The sequence below is a fragment of the Amborella trichopoda genome, chromosome 3, assembly GCF_054954075.1.
Source record: "Amborella trichopoda isolate Santa Cruz 75 chromosome 3, AtrichopodaSantaCruz75HAP2 v2.0, whole genome shotgun sequence".
NCBI classification, from domain to species: domain Eukaryota; kingdom Viridiplantae; phylum Streptophyta; class Magnoliopsida; order Amborellales; family Amborellaceae; genus Amborella; species Amborella trichopoda.
Genome location: NC_142338.1, coordinates 1,415,851 through 1,436,470, shown reverse-complemented (window position 1 = coordinate 1,436,470; position 20,620 = coordinate 1,415,851). Strand labels below are relative to the sequence as shown.

General features: G+C 35.7%; 1 protein-coding gene across 3 annotated transcripts; it reads left to right on the top strand.

Moving 5' to 3' along the window:
• The first annotated feature begins 3,620 nt into the window (after positions 1–3,620).
• LOC18439695 (RING/U-box superfamily protein) lies at positions 3,621–17,388 on the top strand. Of its 3 annotated transcripts, none has more exons than XM_088862723.1 (3): positions 3,621–4,092; positions 9,679–9,737; positions 16,016–17,388. In XM_088862723.1, the coding sequence occupies exon 3, from the start codon at positions 16,124–16,126 to the stop codon at positions 17,141–17,143; it is 1,020 nt and encodes a 339-aa protein (XP_088718849.1). In that variant the 5' UTR covers positions 3,621–4,092; positions 9,679–9,737; positions 16,016–16,123; the 3' UTR covers positions 17,144–17,388. The 3 variants fall into 2 exon arrangements, with proteins under 3 accessions (XP_006849916.2, XP_088718849.1, XP_088718850.1); XM_006849853.4 differs by having other exon boundaries at positions 16,135–17,388.
• Positions 17,389–20,620: the final 3,232 nt, after the last annotated feature.

Sequence of the window (20,620 nt, the reverse complement as noted above, 5' to 3'; positions counted from 1 at the left end):
ACCATATCCCAGCTATATTATTCACATATCGAGTCCCAAAAGCAACAGTGTAGGGATGAGCACGACAGCGCAGGTGAGCATGAATAATGGACAAGCTTCGGGGATTTTGGATTGGGAACACAACAAAACACTAACACTCAGGGATTTTGGAATAGTTAGGCGCCTGCTAATATCGATGATTCATTTTTAGATCGAATCAATGAATTGTTAAACGAATTCAATCAATGGCACCAGCGTGACCAAGAAGAACAATAACATCGTCTATCATTTTATTTTTAGATCATATGTTACTAATTTTATACTTTATTGTAGTCCATGTATGTTGATATACTTATTCCATAATAATTCTATGTTTATCCTTTTGTGTGATGTAAATTAAATGCTGAATGGCGGTTCATGCAGGGAAAGAACGTATCAATATTCGCATATTTATTCAAAAACATGAGAATTCTTAATGGAGTACCCTCATTTCTTATTGAATTCCTAAAAAACAATATTTATAATGAATTTTAATAAATTTTTTGGATTTTTTTAAAACTTTATTATGACCGATTCACCCGATTCTCGATTCGGATCGCCGATTCGCCGATCCGGATCGATTTTTTCAGTGCCCGATCCGGGTCACCAATCCGTTTTTTAAACCATTGGTTTTAAGAAAAAAAAAAAAAAAGATAAAACTTAAAAAAAAATTGCAGTGATAATCGGGGCTTTCTATGCCTAGGTTTCTCTCATTCGTCGGTGTAAAGACATGGACCGTCCAAATTGATAGACGGCGTGGAGGCTGCTACCCTAGGTATTGTGCAGGCTGCAACCCTAGGTATTGTGGAAGCGCTGCAGCCCTATCAAACCATTATTTACTTTTGACATAGAATAAGACCATTTACTTTTGGTATAAAATGTTCATATTAATGTTGATCATTAGGTTTTATGTGAAATTGGGTGGCTCAAATTGTTCCATTGATCTCAAACTTTAAAAAAAAAAAAAAAATTGAATTTGTGACACATCCAAATCATCAAATTTAACGTCGGATGTCGTAAGTAATTGTGATCACCTTGTATCAAATATAATTGGTTTCATTTGTAAACAATATATTTTTTAATTTAATAGTTTATACCTATTGTACTATTCTAACTCATAAACGTATATTGATGGAAATGTTGACATTAAAATATATAATCAAAATATTAAATGAAAATTATAACATTATGAATATCTTAGATGCGTTTTGACAATTTTCTTTAAAATAATAAATTTATTTTTTAGTAGTAAAAATAGATTTGTTAATTTATTTAAGTATTGAAAATATTTTAATACAAACTTTTATTTTTCATATTTTATATTTTATACAGCCTCCTAAAATATAAAATATATTTTATATAAAATATGAAATATAAAAAAAAAACCTCACCTTTTTATACTACCTACCCCATTTTATACATACCTTAGGCAACCTTTTATGTTTTTATATTTTTATATTTAGGGGTATCTTGAAATTTTTATTTTTAATATTATTTTTACTAGTACGTGATAGTGAGAAATATAAACATGTCAAATTTGAGTATGGAACTTGCACGGGGAAATTTACAAAAAAAAAATCTCAGTTTATTTTCAATATTTAAAAATAGTTTCATATATTCCGTATTTTATACTAGAATCGTTAATATATCAAAATCTATTTTTAAAATTTTGATATATCCATACTTGTCAATATTGTAAACCTTTAAAAGATTAAAAGTAATTCAAATAAGCGATCGAAATACCCCTACAATATTTATGGGTATTTTAGTGAATTTATTAATTTTAAAATTTTTGGGATATTTTTATGAGTGCATGACGATGATAAGTATTGACATATTGAATTTGAGCTGTTTTGATATGCAAGTAAAAGACAAAATTGAAATACAGCATAGGGGTGTGTTTGTTTTGGTATAAGTTTTGAGTAGTGGTTGACCCAAGTTCCAGCAAACGGGCTCCCATGTTTGTTATACGCATTTGGAAGTTGCAAGATGGAACCCACGGCTTCCACAATGGTTTATAAACAACGGCTTTTGAGGGGCCTTTGATGTGTGGAGTTTTTTAGAGGGTGGAGGAGTCTCCCACAAAATATGAAAGACCGCCCTCCCAACAATCTCGACCGTCGACGCTAAACAGATGTCACATGGCTGCTCTGCCACTTGCTGCTTCCATGAGGTAATATCAAATTCGTAAGGTTGTTCATGGAAGGCATGGCTTATATACAAACAAACATCCCTCTTAAAAGTTGCGTCTCGATCGGAAGAATAGACATCTAAAATTTGATGTGATTTAGATTTGTAGAAAAAAATTAATATCAAAATACAAAATAAAGTCATGATTGTCATATTGAATTTAGGCTGTAAGGCTCATGTGTAGTTGTAAGCTAGTAGGTCTATGTCAGCATTTCCCATATAATGATCTGATCCAATGATCATGATTGCATTTCGTATTTTAATTTTAATTTTTTATTTAAATCTAAACTACTTGATATTTTTGACATGTGTTATTTAAAATAAGATAATGTAATAAAAATATTTGACAAAATATAAATTGACCAAAATACCATCGAAACATTTTAGAGGTATTTTGGTCAATTTATATTTTTTAAATATTTTTATTATGTGTGCATTGATAAGTATAATAGACTCTTAAATTTTCATGTAATTTGGAATTATAACCAAAAACTAAAATTAAAGTACGAAATGATGTCATGATTGTTAGAGCGACTCATATTCAATTTGAACCGTTGGGGTCATATGTAGTTGTAAGTTAATGGACCTATGCTAGCATTTCCCATATATAAAATTATTTATAATTTAAAAATAAAATATTATTGTATAAAGTTGATTGAAGTAATTTGCATCTCAAAACTATGAAAAGCTATGCTATTTCGATGTCGAAAAACCTTGTGATGGCATGAAAATCACTTGCCACCCGTAATTATAAATTTTGAAGTTCTTAAAATGGGAAATGATGAATTAAATCTATAAATAGTTGAAAATATTAAAAAATGACAGATAAATTATATTTTTAAGATTTTCAGCTATTTTAATAAATTTTTAAAAATTAGACAGATAAATTATTAAAATATAGGGTTTTCCAATTTTGAGTGAATTTATTAGGTGCACCTTATTGCCACCTTATATAGCTCGTTTAGATCAATAGAATTTTTTTTCCCAATAAAAATTTAGGTGTAGTTTGTACAAGGCTGGGGCCTAAACCATTAAAGTAAGACATATCATCAAATATTGTTGAAAGATGTTATTTCCATACAAGAAATCTTTTTGATGACTTGAAATTTTATTTTTATATTTAATTATAAAATGTAAACCTCCAAAAATAGTGTAGATCGAAGAGATATATAATTACTTAAAAATCTTAAAAATTGGTGGTCTAAAAATATATTATAAAATAATAAATTATTTTCAAAATTTAAAATCCATTTATTGTGCTTCAAATTTCATTATAGGTATTGAAAATTAATTCAAGAGCCACCATGAACATTTATGATGCCTAAGGTGAGTCTTTATTTTGTTTTCATTAAACCTAGGCCTATAGAAACTTGACCCTTATTTTTATCCCTCAATTTTCTTTTATCAGGGTTAAAGACGCAGAGGGCTGGAGAGAATAAAAATTCTCGCAGAGATAGAGCGAGAGAGACGCTTCAAAACTCTTAAATTTCTCCCATTTTCCCTCTCCTGGAGTCTTTTCTTCCTGCCTTTCTTCCATCAGGCCTGCTCTAACCTAAAGAGAGAGTTTTAGAGAGACAAGAGACAAACGTAGAGAGAGAGAGAGAGCGGTTTAGAGAGAGAATGCTTCAAATCCGGCTCAACAACAAGGGGCCGGCATCAGACGGGAGCCCAGCAGCAAAGGGTTCTGTGGCAGCGGAGAATGTGACAGTGGCATGCCCCGATCATCTGGTGCTCGCCGATCTGCCGGTCGCAAAGTGCCTTGGAAACCTTCCGAATGCAACGGCAGTTGCCAAGACGGTGGGCAGGCGCTCACGGCGCCTCCTCGGGGAGAGGATACACTTCTGCGTGCGCTGTGACTTCCCTATCGCTATTTATGGACGCTTGGTACACTCCCTCTTTAGCTCTCTCTTCTTTCTTGATCGATATTTTTCTCCATGCTGCTATTTGGACTCTCACTATGTCTCTAATTTGTTTCCATGTTTTCTCTCTGTTAAATACTACTATGGTCTTTTCAAGTTGTTATTAGGGTTCTTTCTGCATCTTTATAGGAATTTTCCCCCTGTTTTCTCTTTAGAACCGTGAATCAAGACTGCATGCCTTCCCTTTTTTCAACTTTTATCTCTGTGTTGCTTTCATTTTTCGACCTCTCTTCTCTTTCACTCAATTTAGGGTTGCGTGGTAAATCCATTTTCATATAAAAGACAATCTTTGAATCTTGAATATTACAGTGAATACCTGCGAGCAAGGCATGTTTTTCTTTATTTCTGTCTGACATGTGCGTGCATTTTTCTTTCTTTTCACTGTGATCAACACTTTCCAATATCATAGGAGGAGAAATTATGTTCACTTCTGTTTCTTGTAGATTTATATTAATGATAGTTAGGGTTTTGATGTATTCTAAGGCAAGAGGTTAAGAAATAGGGCACAATAAAATAGAATTTCACTATTAGGGCACCTTCAAGAATCTTTCTTCTAGATTTACGGATGCATCAGGTTTATTATAATTTAGCTCAGTCTCAGTGTAATTAGAGTAGAAGAATTGATAATGGTTTACCAGTGTTTTTGTGATAGGTGGTGGTGAGGTGCCCTTTCCTCTTCTGTTCTCTGATTCTTGGTAATAGCTAGTATTCTATGCGTCTGTGTAGATGTCTATTTAACAATCAGTTCTCATAGAAACTGTGGATGTATTTTTGCTACTAATCTGGAAATCATATTAACATAGTGCTTCAAGTTTACGGGTAAGGTATGGAGCCTGTATGTTGTCATAAAGTAGGATATGGTGAAAGTTTGAGTATATTTTGGTTCCAAGGTTGGTTGTCTAGAAGAGATTATAGTATTATGCGGGAGTTTGGGGGAAGTTAAGTTATCCATCATCCATGGTACTTCAGGCCTCAGGCAACTTAGAAGTGATGGAGGCCCAATCCAATATCCTTCATATTAACCAACTTGTCCAACCAAACCCCCCCCCCAAAAAAATTACCTAAAACCATTCAACCTCCCAGTATCATATGTTTGGAAAGAAATGAGAGGATCTTCGAGAGTCCAGAGTCTGTGAAAGAGAGGATTAAGGCCATGGTAAATATTCAGGCTACGAACCGAAAGGAATTCAGGGCCTTTTCTGGACTTTGCACTAAATTGGAAAGCCATGTCTCGAACCATCCCCATCCCTGATTCCCCTGAATCGCTGGTCTCGGAAGGGAGCACCATCAAACTCAACTTTTATGGGTGTTTCATGGGAAATCCTGGACCAGCTAGAATTGGGGTTTATTCAGAGATATCTCACCCACTTTTCTGCCAATGTTCCTGGGGCCTATAGGAGTCGCCTCATCTACTTCGGCTGATGTTAATGAATTACTACAAAGGCTCAAATTATTCAATAGAAGCTGGGGCTCCTCTCTGATTGTTGAAGGCAGTTTGATGGATGTAATTCACTGGGCTAGAGGACTATCCGAGTGTCCTTGGAAGCCAGATCAAGTATTTGATACTGTCATCAAATTGTGGAGCTATGCAGTCCCCTATAAATAACTTTTAAACACATCTGGCAGGAATCCAATGAGATAGCAGACTCACTAGCCATTGCGGGGGCCTCTGGTGCAACTCTTGTAAGTAACCACCACCATTCGTGAATTGGAGACTGCACGGTTTTAATTTCTTTTGGTATTCAAAGCAGTATTCATGCTCTGCCCAACAATTTTGAACTGACTGTGTATTGAGATATTTACACCTTATAATTAGTTCTAGAAAGTCAACTTTTTCAGAGAGGAATTTAATGGGATTTCTTGGGTTATATGTCGATCAGATTAGCTTCATGGGATGATTGAGTCAGTTGATTAGAAAATTTTGGGACCTGATGACTGCAAAAATTTAAGATGCATATTAGTCACATGGAAAAGACCATTGCTATCTCTGGAATAGTAGTTGTTCTCATCAAGGCCACTATTTGACTATATCCCTATCTGGGAAATGGTATTGGGGTTCAATGATTAGGTTGAGAGTATTGGAAGGCAAACATGGACTGGATGGAGATGAGTGGAGACTAAGAGCCCTGAGATTTCAACTTTTTAGGGAGCTATTCGCTAGTCAATGAGGTTTCGTTGAGCATTGGGGACGTATTTCAACTTCTTAGGGAGCTATTTGCTATTCAATGAGGTTTAGTTGAGCATTGGGGATGTTAGTATAGTTACTTGTGTGTGGTGTGGTACCATAGCGTTTCCTTCAAGATTTAGTCAATTGGTTACCCTGGCCATGAGCATTTGAGATGTTGATTGGGGGATATCTGTGGAGGAAAAGAGAGAGGATGGGCTTTTCAAAAATCTTAGGAGAATTTGAGGGATGTGGAATAGAAGAGAGCTAAAGGGTCTGATGAGTTTTTATGAAGAGTTCATCCTGATGAGTCATGATTGTTGAAGTGGCGCATAAGCGATTGTTCTGGGTCAAAATTCTAAGTTCACACAACATGCCTTTGTAGCCCCAGGAATTTGACTCCTAAGAGATGGCATGCTAAATGTGTAGAGATATCTGTAGAGATGGTTGACCATGACTAACATCTTTAATGAACATTAATGCAGTATCCTGACATCTCAATTACCAAGCTCACTTTGATTTGTATGCCTCTGGTCCTGAAATGAGATGGAACTTACCATCTTATGGTCGTCTCTATCACTCCTCCACAAGAAGTCCCTTCAATTCAAGCTTTATTGCTTACCCTGCTAGCAAATGGACGGTGCCATTATGTACATAGGTAGATTACTTATTGTAGCCTTAGTGAGTTAATGCCAACTCTTTGAGAGTAACGAGTTTGTTTATATCCTCTCTTCGACTGGGTTTCCTGGCTCTTACAAGGCCGTCTTACCAAATTGCGAGGGGTGGACCCAATCTCATGCCGTAAACTCTTTGCAAAAGTCTTTAAATGCTGTGTCTCCTGGCAAACAGCTCATTTGGTGTTTTCTTGTTGTTTAGATGCATACAATATTCATCGGGTTGATGGATCTTGGCCTCTATTTCCTATTGCCCAAGGTTTTATTGATTTTGTTCGACATCAGTTTCTTCTCGATGAGTTGCGATCAGTTTTTTTCCTTTCTCGAGACTGGATTATGGCCTAGATAATAAGTCTTTCCATGCAAAGAAGGAATTTCTAATTGGCACAAAACATTGATTACTTGCCCCATTCAGTGTTCAGTGACATGATTTATACCCGTTTGCATTGGAGTTGTTCCTTGCTTAGCAATGTCTGGAAAAAAAGTTCAGTGGTTTCATACGAAAGCTACTGTCATAAATGTATTTTTATGTGATAATGTTTTACCTTTTCAGAAACACCTCACTTTATCGTCAGACTGTGTAGATTCTATACAGTTTCGACATTTTATGCGTGTGTATATCATCTCTACATATGCAAATACATACCTACATGCATGCATGCATTTACACATAAGAGCACATATGCTAAATGCATCGTGTAGGGTAATTTACTATTGACCATGGGTCAACACTCGAAATTGCACACCACCAAACACCATGTTTGGGGTATTATTGGGACTGAAAATTTTCAATTATTTTTTGCTTCAGCTGATCATTGATTTATACTAGTGGTGATGGTAGTAGTAGTATCAATAATGATAATGATGTTGATGATGATGATGATGAGGATGATTATAATAATTGTGATGATGATGATGATGATTTCGAGCTCCTAAATTCTACATCTTGCCATCCAAAAAATGGACGGACCAGGCTCATTGTTAGAGCGGGAATTGATTTGGAGCATTCAATGTCATCTTAGATTGATATTAGGAATGAATATATTTATTTTGTACAGTATTAAAATCAGACAATGAAAAGTAGTGTGAACATGCTTGCATATGTGCATCAATGCGTGCATATATTGTTAGACTTTTATCTTTGGAAGGTCCATAATCATATTTAGGGAAATTTATCAAATTATCTACAAGACATGAGCAATTTAGCACTTCACCCATATGTTTTGATTTAGTTTCTAAGTAGACATAAAAGAAGACATGGTCTTAAGTTGGAATAGTTTCAATTGGGTCAAATGTTAAATAGTTCATCTGTTATGAGTATCTTGATAAATTTTCCTCATAATTATAAGAAATACAAGAGCTGGAAAGAGGCAAATCGAGTTGTGATAGGAACATAAAGATCCCACAGAGCCATAATTTGGACTTGAAGTCTTGAACCCAATAACCGTTTGAAAATAGTTTTCTGCTTCATTTTCCTCTTCTTATATCCAATGTTAGTGCATGGAAGTTGATCGTAGTCGTGCAAGACCATGATACACGGCTCATACCTCAGATATTTTTTGTTAGAATAGATTATCTTTGTTATAAATATTAATGTTATTCATGAATCTGGCCTTTGTTATTTATTTATAATATAGGTTTTTCGTAAAACATGTTCGATGGATTTGCACCATTTCATTCCCTGCCTGCCCATGTTCAACCTCTCTGAAGCTTCAACGGCCTGTGCAATTAATAGTGTAACTTATCAAGTTGTAAATATATTTAAAATTTCATTAAAATATTTTAAATTAACGAAAATCATAATTCAGATATGAAGAATAATATAGTACAAATATTCTTCAATTTCAATGGAAAACAAAAACTTAAGGGATTGGAGATATTGTTGAGAATTTATTAAACCTTCTTTATTATACTTCAACTGTTAAGGATGAACTATTGGAAAATTATCACATATTTCCCTCTTAAAATTCTCTGTGGTAGCAAAAATTGCCCATTTTGCTTCATTGCATGCCACCAACACGCAAGCCATCCCCCATCCCCCACCCCGCACACCCCCCCCCCCCCGCCCCCCTCTTATCCAGGGTGGTCTTTTTTTCTGAATTTGTATGGAAACCTAATTTATTACAACTCTGTAAAGAAAGATTCCTAGCCCAAACTTGAGCCCTCTTTCCTAGGGTTCTCAAGTAACTCTAACTCTATTTGTATTTGCTTGAAAAAAACTTAGATGTTTGTTCCATGTTTCTAGGAATGGACATGGTGTTTTCTTGTTTTATATCTTTTATGCTTTCTTCAGCACGCAAACAGTTATTTTATATCTTAATGACAGGTCCTTTTTGCAGTTTGCCTCCATTGTTATTTAAGGGAAAGTTCACTGACTAATGAAATGGATGATGATGGAGAGAGAGAGAGTGAGACCCACCAGAACATGACATGATCCCTATGGTGGGTCCCGTGTCCCACTTTCCCTCTATCCTTGTTCACCATTTCATTGGACTGTGATGACGTTTGGTTCTCCTTAGTCTATTAGATCGCGGTATGCTTATTTAATCTCTTACCTGTTGGCGGCTTTATTGACATGTTGGAAAAAGATACCTCTACTAGAGAAGCATGAATGATATCCGTTGAATAGAAAATTTGAAATATATTGATGCATCATTTTTCTTGGATTTGTGATGAATGTAATTTGAGTTGACAATCTTAAGTCATTTTGCAGAGCCCATGCGAGCATGCTTTCTGTTTGGCCTGTGCAAGAAGTGATTCTAGCTGCTACCTGTAAGCCTTTCCTTTTAACATAATTCCCCAGATTTAAACATGCTGGGTTTCTCTCTATATGAAATGCTATGTCATTTTGACTGCATTCACTATTACTTTTTTTACATAGTTATTATAGAGCCTGAGTTGGGAAAGGATGTTATGTTTACGGTCCATGCAGTTTAATATATATTATCTTGATATTTTGGAAAGGGTAGTTGTTGGTTGGAGCCTTTCCCTCTTTATATTTTGGATGTCATATATATATATATATATATATATATATATATATATATATATATATATATATATATATATATATATATATTCGCCTATAGGTGAAAATGAACAATGATTTCGCCTACCTTCATTACTGCTTAAAGTTCATCGCATGGTCACGATTGTCTGGTAGTGTTTCATTTCTCAATTTTTTTTTACAAACTAGAATGATCTGAAATTTGGAGAGTGTGTACATCTTAGTGAGGCGCACCTAATAAAAATATAAAAAAAATAATTCTCAAAAACATTTGACCAAAATACCCCCAAAACATTTTGGGGGTATTTTGGTCAATTTGTTTTCATGTAAAATATGTTTTTGATATTTTTTATAGATTCGCCTATTTTTTATGAACACACGTTCCAAATTTTAGGTCATTCCGATTTGTAGAAAAAAAATGAAAAATAAAATACTACCGGACAATCGTGATCGTACGATGAACTTTGGACGGTGATGAAGGTAGGTGAAATCACTGTTCATTTTCGCCTATAGGCATTTTGCAGTATCTTCCATATATATATATATATATGGTATAATCTAAACTTCACAACCCCTCAAATTACAAAAGTTAAAGAGAGAGAGAATTGTGAAGGGTGGATTTACTTATTTTAGTGTATTCTTTTTAAAAAGTTAAATTTTTTTTCATATCTTCATCATTAAGTAAGGGTAATTTTGTAAATATTACTACAAGACAAGGGGTATTTTTATCATCTCCATAAAGGGTAAAGTTTAAATTTTTACTAAAAGACAATGACACTACAAATAAAATTCCAAGACACTAATTTTCGAAATGCCATTGTACTTTTGTAAGAATTCCTAATTTACCATTGATTAATGGTTAAGTTACCTATTAAAATAATTTTTTAAACAAAAAATAATCATCTTTTTGATAAATACACCCATCACAACCTCATCTAACTTTAACCTTTGTATTTTGAGGGATTGTTAACTTTAAACAAACCCTATATATATATATATATATATATATGTGGAAAAGATGGGATTAGCCCACTAGCTCATATGAACATATAAGCCTAACGTCCCAGATTGATTCTCGGCCGATCTGACGATCACGGATGTCTGGTAGTGTTTGAATTTTAGTTTTTTTCTACAAATCCAAATCACTTGAAATTTTAGGTGTGCGTTTCAAAAATAAGTGAATCTTTGAAAAATATCAAAAACGTATTTTACATGAAATAAATTGACCAAAATACCTCGAAAAAGTTTCAGGGGGTATTTTGATCATTTTGTTTTTCGCGAATAATGTTTCTATATTGTTATTAGGTACTCCTTGATGAGAAGATCACACACCTAAAATTTCAAGTGATTTGAATCTATAGAAAAATAAAAAATAAAAAAATTTCAAGCACTACTGGACATCCGTGATCGTCCGATCGACCCAGATTCAATCTTGGTTGTTGGGCTTATATGTTCTATGAGCTCGTGGGCTAAACCCATCTTTTCCCATATATATATATATATATATATATATGAAAAAACTAATGAGACTAATGAGTGATAATGATTAATCCATAAGAATTTTGATAATCCATAAGACCATAATCCATATTTTCATACAATGCTAAAACAGTAAAACCATACAAGCATACACTGATAGTTTGATACATTGTAGACTGTACATACAAAAGTTAGATAGTAAAACTAGAAAGTAGAACTAAAAACTAAAAATAAGAAAATAAAATATACAGTCTAAGACACAATAGTCAACACTCAATGACGAGAATCTTCGCTCTTCAGTCATCATCATTGGAAGGAATAGGGTAAGCTTCATCATATACATCAGAATTGAGGCCATCATCATCAGAGTCATCTCCCTCTTCAATATAATGCTCGTCCTCCTCTTTTTTTTCTGAATTTGTCTCTTCTTCCTCTTCTTCTACCTCCCTCTTACTAGTATGTGCAAATGAGGCCCTAGGAGTCTTGGCTACTCTACACTTTTCTATCTTTTTGTGTTTCCTTGAACTCAAATATTATATAATTTCCTCTCTGGTAGTCTCAGGAACATTTTTACACAGGGCAACATCCCCTTTAATACCGGTAAGGTATTTTTTAAAACGATAAATGCCTCCATTAGTCTCCTTTCCACAATAATTACATTTAATACGATTTTTTGTCATTCGGATTCGGGTTATAGCCATAATTCCAACCCGGATCACCACTTCTAGAAGAACTTGGAGAAGATATTTCCACAGAACAAGGCTCATTTTCATTGTTTTATAGTTCTTTTAAATTCATAAGTTGTCTAATCTCATCCCGAATAGCTTCAGGAACTTTTTTACGAGAAGCAACATTCCCTTTAATATCGGCAAGATATTTCTTGAATCGGTTAATATCCCATTGGGTATCTTTTTCACAAAAATTGCACCTTATAAAATTTTTATCGTTTGGTTTTGAGTTATAATCATACTTCCAATCCGGATCACTTCTTCTAGAAGTAGCAGAAATAGACCTATTCAAATGACAAAGATCTTGTTCTTGTTTTTGTTTTACAAAACTTTTATATTGCTTAATTTCCTCTTTGATAGCTTCAGGAACATTTTTACAAGGGGCATCATCTCCCGTTAAGATGTTTCTTAAACCGGTTTATGCCCATTTTCGTATCTTTTTCACAAAAATTACATCTAATGCAATTTTTGTCATTTGGATTCGGGTTATATCCATATTTCCAACTCGGATCTTCACTTCAACTAGATCCTAAAGAAGACATCTCAAAATAAAACAAGCAATCTAAAAAATAAATTTTTGCACTTTCTTGAACTCCAAACTCCCACCTCTGAGATGTTTTCTGGTACTAAAATAATAAAGAACAACCTCTAATAGAATTATAAAACTCCAAAACTAAATCAAGCTACCTGGTTGATGTTTGGATATGTTTTTAGTAACTTTGAAAAACACTTCGATCCAATGAAAGTCACAAAATTTAGTTTTATTGAGGTTTTTTTTATCTCTTATGGGTTTAGGTTTGAAATGAACCTAAAACTCATCCTTCAAACCCTTTATATTTAAAAAAAAAATCAGTACAACGAAAAAAAATAAATTCCCCCCCTTAGGCTGGGCGCAGGCCTGCCCTAGGCGGGTTCCGTACCGCCTAGGCGCTGGGTAGTCCACTTTTTTGAACACTGCCCTTGATAGACAGAAATGGAAGAACATGATTCATGTAGTAGACCCTAAATAAGGCTTGGATGATGATGATGATGATATATTTCATTGATAAAAATTACATTCATTTCAAAGTGAAAGTTATAATGATGATGATAAAATGAAGAACAAATTGCTACTAGTGCTTTCTTAAGATGGAATAAAATCCCACAAACCCAGTCCTTCCTTATGTATCCCTAGCTTTACAAAACTATCCACAATGGAATCAGCTTCCAAGAAATGAAATCCATAAATCTCCTGGGCTATACCCCAATATCTAAAATTGTCTTTTTAGGCCTCCATGGAGAAGACTTCTCCAGTGTTTAAAAATAATCTAAATGAGGTCTCCACCAGAAGGCTCTACTTTCTATTGAGTCTTTCTTATTGATTACTGGCCTAGAGTACCCCATACTGATGCAAGGGAAAAGATCATCATCTGTTGGGGTGATCACTCTGTCGAATGAAAGGCTGAAGGATGGAAGGTAAATGTAGAAAGAGTGGGACCAATTATTTTAATCATCTCATGTTCTTGGGAGTGCCATTCTCTTTTGATTTCTATCCATTACATTGTACAATGATAATCCCAATGGAGTATAGTTTCCCGTCTTCCATTGAATCAATTTTCTCTACATCCAGTCAAGTCTAATACTGCAAGGGCAGTAGAACATTTTATTGAGGGAAATATGTTGCGAGACTGTTACCGTTGCTACAAATAAGGTAACAAATATCCTAGGCCATCAGATGTGAAATCTGATATTGGGGTCTGTCATTGACTGTGCTCAAATTCTAAGAATAAAAAATTCTTGGGTTTTGTGCAGATCCAGCCTGTCAGATTTCACATCTGATAGCTTAGAATTTTTTTATCATTTTTGTAGGCATCAGTTTCATTGTAGTAATTCCATATCTTGAACGACAATTCTAAACTAATAGTATCATGGTTTACGTTAGTGCTTCCATCAATATGAAGCCCAACGGACTGCAAACCGTTTGGAGGCCATTCCACCTTGGGCCCAAGTTTGGGCTGGATATCAACGTCATTGTGGTTCCTTCAAATCCTCAAGTCTTGATCTTTCCATCCCCCCTTTTTTTTTGGGGATCATTTTCCATCCCTTGTTTTTAGCAAATTGCTCTTGAAAGATATGTGTCTCATCAAACCTTTCAGAAAAAAGAGATGTCCCCCATAAAAGATCTGCATTTCCTCTTCTTATTAGGATTCATGAGGAAAAATAGTGTCAGTTCAAACATATGAAGAAACATCGAGTAGGCTAGGGCAAGTCATACTGACAATTATACCTTGCAAATTTAACTTTTCTGAGTTGTATGTGTATTGGCATTTGATGTTCTTTGAAATTAGCCCTTATAGTTATCTTATACAAATCTGATCTCTTTCTTCTGAATATAAAAATTAACTTGCCCCATGCATGCATTTTGGGTTTGTATTCGCTTCTGGGTGTGTGCATGGGTGCTCAAACAGAAACACTGCATATGGTTTTATTTGCAAGAGGTTTGTGTGTGTCTGTGCACACTTAATAGAGACGTTAAATATTCCTTGGTATTGTAGGGCTGTTTTATTGTTGTTTCTTGTAAATGTTTTCCCCCCTTCAATAGACTATCGATAAATGTAGTTAGTTGTTTGGTTAATTTATAAAGAAGTGAGATCTTTTGGTTTGAAATATTTCTCAACAACTCTTTAACGCACTATGAAGTATAGTTTGGAATTAATTTTTGTATTTAGTTAACTAAATATATGTAATTATCAAAAAAGCTAATTAGGTATAAGCCATCATAATCAGAGCCTTGATCCAACTATTTGGGGGCGGCTACACGAATCTTGGTCCGCCATTGTGCTCTATCAAGGGTCATACCCTCAATGAGTCCGTAAGTCCCTATTTCTTTTCTCACTACTTCCAACCATGTCCTTTGGGGCCAACCCCTTACCGTTTTGTGAGCCTTCTACTTGAACCAAATCACACCGTCCTAATTATATATACAGTACAAGATAAAAATGATGTGTTATTAATTTCATTTTCTGTGAGTATGATATTCCTATAAGATAAAAATGAAGTATGTGTTATTAATTTCATTTCATGTGAGTATTATATTTGCTAATTTGGAATTTATTTCAACTTCCAGCCATTTAGCTCAAGTGAACTTGAGGAATGAGTCGTCTTTCTGAATCATCAGATAATACCTCCTTCAAGACTCTTGGTAATTTTGTATTATACGATGAGTTTAAGAAAAAGGGGAAAAAATTCAAGCGGCACCTTCAGAATTTGTTAACCATTCGAAAAATATTGGATTAGGTTGTGGGGACTAAGCAGAAAATGTGCTCATTCACAAGGTTTTAGTTATCCCTAGTTTCAAGCCAAAACCACCACAAATGCGAAAGGGGACTACCGTTTTGGACTTCTTTGTTAAAATATTCAAGTCATATCATGTATAAAAAGAAAAAATTGTCTCCCCAGGATTTCACTATTGTTTTTGACCTTTGGATTTTGAACCTTCATAGCTCTTTATCTTTTTCCCTTCATTTATGCAAAATTTTGCTCCCAAAGGCATGTTTTTGGATAATGGGCAAAGAAGGGCCATCTAGTCACTTACCACAACCACGGTGGGGCGGGGGGGGGGGGGGGCGCAGAGAGAGAGAGTTGCTTGCACCAAAAGTGTAATACTACTCAGTTAACCTTTTAAGGTTGCTGAGAATGATCATCACTCACCTTAGGAAATTGGATGGTCAATTTGACAAGTATCATTGTAGTGTTAATTGTCCGAAGCTGTCTGCATTCCATTGCTAGATAAAGATAACGAGAAGAGTACTGATGTAGTTTTCATTATCTGAATTCTGAGTTCTTCTGCCATGCAGTTCACTGGTTCTAAATTTTAGTTTTACAAATGAAGTTAAAAGAGGAGCAAATTTTTCGCCCCTTCACAAAGCATAAGATGTGCTAGGCAATTTTCTCACTCTTGGGTGATGATTGGCAGCTGTGATGAGAGGATCCAGAAGATTCAGACCATCAAAATGCTTGAAGGCATCTTCATATGTGCGGCCCCTCACTGCCTCAAATCCTTTTTAAAGAAACATGAGTTTGAAACTCACATCACTGAGACACACACCGACCTCCTCCACACTAACCAAGATCGCGAAGAAAACCCTAGCGAAAACGACTCTTTTGCCCCCACCCGACCTCCCTCGGCTGATACCTCCTCAAAGCCGCCACCGACTCCATCAGAGAAAGAGTCATTCTCTGGGGGCAAAAGGGTCATTACTCCTCCCCATAATACCCTGCTGCCTAATGACCGTGAAGACAAAAATTATCACCGATACCCCTCAAAGGACCCCCCTCCCCTTAAGCCCCAGCCCCCTCAAAAGTCCCCATTCTCTTACCCTCGGAACGAGCCTGACCGGGCCTATAACAGGGCCCAATTTGACAGGCCCCCAATTTTTCGCCGAGATTCGGACCAGTTTCCGGTCTCTGTCCAACCAGAACCCTCATTTACCGATTTGCCCCCAGCACAAAGCTATCCCCCACCCTTGAATGTGAGCCAAGGCCCACCGTTGAACTACCCCTATCCATATCCACCCATTTTACCTGATGGGCCCCACCAACCCTATTTTAACCCTAATTTTGATGCTTCTCGACATGAATTTACATCAGAGGGGGGCTCAGAACAGGGCTCGTTGCTAGGGTTTCCGCCAGGTCAAGGCCCAATGGGCTTCCAAGAGGGGTATTCTCGTCCTTGGAATATGGGGTTCCCAGGAATGCCCTTTGAGGGAGGCATTACCATGGGGCAACAAGGGGTGCTTAATGATGGGTATTTTAGCCCAGTGGATTCTCAGGCAAGAGGAGTGTTGCAACCTCCACCTCCATTGCCGCCTCATGGTCCAGTAAAGAGGGGGAAGTTTTCAGGGAATGAAGGTGGTGGCGGTCGAGAGGGGCAGGGTTATGGATGGCAGGGTGAAAAGCGGGGGCATAGCAGGGGTCAAGACTAGAGATAGAGAGGGTGAAGTTTTCAGGGAATGACCGGTAAAGAGGGGGAAGTTTTCAGGGAATGAAGGTTGTGGCGGTCAAGAGGGGCAGGGTTATGGATGCAGGCTGAAAAGCGGGGGCATAGCAGGGGTCAAGTCTAGGGATAGAGAGAGATTCTGTCTGTCACCATTTCTTGAGCAGATCAAAATTTATCTGCTGACCTTTTCTGTGAATATAAAACTATTTATTTGCAGATATATTTGTATGACTCTCTCTCTCTCCTGCCCCCGCCCCCCCCCCTTGTAGTTGGAAAACAAAAGGTTTATACTCTCTCTACCTCTCGCTCTCTGTCTCTCTGTGTAGTAGGAATACGATTTTACAGTGTTGAATTTTATTTCCAGTGATTCTTCAAAACAGATTTTGGAAAGTGTCTTTTTGTTTTTTTGTTTGTCAAAATACCCAGGGATGTGAAATATAGTATCACAGACACAGCGGTATAAAATTTGGAGATAGCCTAATTGGGTACTTACCTACTTCTACGTTCGAGTTTTTTTGGTGAAAAACATGGTTTTAGCACAATTAAAAACATCCAAAATTAGTGCTTCTATTTCTGCTTTAGGTCCATGAATTTGGAGCACCAAAGTAGTGTAAAAAAGGCATAGTCGATAAAAAGGATACAAGATCGACTTATTTAAAAGCTAAAAATGGAAATACCAGAGGAAAAAGGAAAGAGAACTTTATTAAATATCTGTTGAATTATCTCTTGTTAAATATATGTGGATGTATTCCCTAAACATTATGCTTGGCTTTCTACTGTGATCTGCTGTGGTGGAGCATGGCTGGTGTCTACACTATTGAACCAGCATATTATACTTTTTGGCTTATGCTACAGTTTAGTTTCCTGTTTAATTTTGTAAAAATATTAATATTTTGTTGTCCATTAAACACGTGTTAAACCGATTCATTAGACCTGGGCATTCTATTGTTTAGTATGCAAATAGGTCTCCATCTATGGAACCGGTCAGAAGAGAATAATCAAATATGGGCTCATAGATGATCATTTTTTATTTTTTCATTTTAGATAGATGATCTTTTTATAATTTTGAGAAATTCTGTTCAATATGGTTGTTTGAGATATTTTCAAGCTTTTAACTCGCCTTGTGGCATTCTCATATTGCATTCAAGAATAAAGAAGGATTGTATGTTGTAGGACTATTTTTCTTTGGTATTAGGGGATTACAATCATTTTGAATTGTTAGATATCAAATACTAAACCTTAGTATGTGTGGCGAAGATTGAGAAATTTCATTTTAAGGATGTGTTGCAAAGATTGAGAATCTTTCATTCTAAACTTCGAACTAGGTTAATAGCAAATCTTTAACCACGCAATTTTAAATCAAGCAATTGTGACTCCTTGTATTAAAGATAAACAAACTTATTATTTATTTTTCCATAAAAGAATAGTATAATCTAGAAGAATAAAACTTCAAAATTAGAGGAAAGGAAGATGAAACAACTACCTTTTCTTTTTCTTATTTATAAGCCAATTGTGGGACACAATAAGACTTTTTATCTTTGGCACAAAAAGTTACAATTACCCGTAGCTATGTGTAATCCAGTAACCAAGGATGCTCCATTGATTGTCCTTGAGTAGGGGCGGCAGCGGGTTGGGTCGGGACCCGGACTTAAAAACTGATATGGGACATGGACCTGACTGGAAATCACCAGGCCCATATTCGGACCCGAAAATATAGTGTGGGACCTGAACTCATATGCATTTAACTAACTTTAAATATATTTCATATAGTGGGACCCAAAAAAAATTATCGGACCCGAATAGTGTTCGGGTCCAAGATTTGGACCAGGACCCGACCTAGCAGTTCCAATTTTTGGACCCATGCCCGGATCCCGGTCAGGTCTACCCCTTGGATCCTGGATCCATTGCCACCCCTATCCTCGAAGTCTGAAAAAAATTTCGTCCTAAAGGAGCTCGCTAAAGAGCTCCCAGGGCTTCCTCCTTCTCTCGCTCTCTCTCCCTAACTTTATTTCCATTGTTGGCCTTTTGGCTTTATAGTTCCGCAGTTTCTTTCGTGGTTGTTTAGTTGAATCATTAGTCGATGGATGCATTTCTCTTGCATCAGGCATTATATATTCATTAGTACTCGTTCAGCCTTCAAAGCTCCATATTTCAGTGACCTCGTTTACTCTCAATTTGGGTTTTGCCTGAGGGAGTAAATAGACAGTATGCTCCCTTGGGAGTATGAAATCTTTTGGCCATAATAAGTGCGTATAATATGCTCCCGAGGGAGCACAATGTACAATTCAAGAAATGTGTTCCTTAGTAATGGTTGGCATATGCTAGGAGATTTAAATTCAAGGGAGAAAGAAACCCCAAAAATCCAACATTACAGTAAGAACGTTAGGGAGAGATATGGTATTAAGAAAAGCTGTACTTTGGAGTTTTGGACATTATTGTTTCCATTTGAAGCCTAGAGTATGCACACAAACTCACAAAAATATGGGCTTCATAAAAGAAAATATATCAATTAGAATTATGCAACAAAAGAGAGAAACAGAAAAGGATCACCAGAAAAGAGTTTTAAGAAAATCATGTAAGATGACGGTTGCGAGGTGAAAGATGGATGTCACAATACCATAACAATATGTTTTTGAATTACTGTAATAATGTCACCACCGAACAGATGGAAGAAAAACAATCAAATAGATGAAGACAAGGAGGAAGAAAAGGAACATCTCATTCAATAAAGAAAAACCGAGTACACAAAAGCATTATAAACTTAATACTGAAAAACCCACTTTTCATACCACTTCGTTTTAAATAGAAGTTCTTACAACCAATTTACTACAATTACTACCCACTTACAACAATAATCACCTATTTACCGCAAGAACTACTAACCACCTATTAGTTTTATAACTTCCTTTTGCACAATTATAAGTATAACCTTACTAGATCACAAAAAAAAAAAATCTAATACGATTTCTAAAAAATACCTTTTAATAATTTTAATAACGTGACACATAATTAGTAAAACCGAGTGGTTTGAGTGGCCAATATGGTCAAACAAATGATCCAGTTGGCTCTTGACCCAAACCAGTTTTGAGACTATGCCAGAACAACAAAGGGCCTAATCAGCTATTTGATTGGTCTGACCATCAGGTTTGGCCCGGTCTTGATAACTCTGGTCTGAAGGGCATTTTTTTGTACACAGGAAGACATATTTGAGATCTTTCCTAGCATGTATGCTATTTTATTCAAAGGTGATGGGAGCATTCTTATCTATTGTAAAAGAATATATATAGTCAATTAAGATAAGCATCTTGGTTCAATCATACAAAAGTATATGCCATTTTATTTATTGCTTGAAAAATCTGACATTGAAAAAGATAGAAAATGTTAAGAGGTTCTACTGAAGTCTCCATGTCTCTCTCACTGAATTCTTAGTCAATTCTTGAAATAAATTGGAGATGAATATTTG

Coding starts and splice junctions, on each gene's coding strand:
- LOC18439695 (XM_006849853.4), top strand. CDS start 3,829: ATGCTTCAAATCCGGCTCAACAACAAGGGGCCGGCATCAGACGGGAGC. Junction 4,093..9,678: donor TCGCTATTTATGGACGCTTG/GTACACTCCCTC, acceptor GTCATTTTGCAG/AGCCCATGCGAGCATGCTTT. Junction 9,738..16,134: donor AGTGATTCTAGCTGCTACCT/GTAAGCCTTTCC, acceptor GATGATTGGCAG/CTGTGATGAGAGGATCCAGA.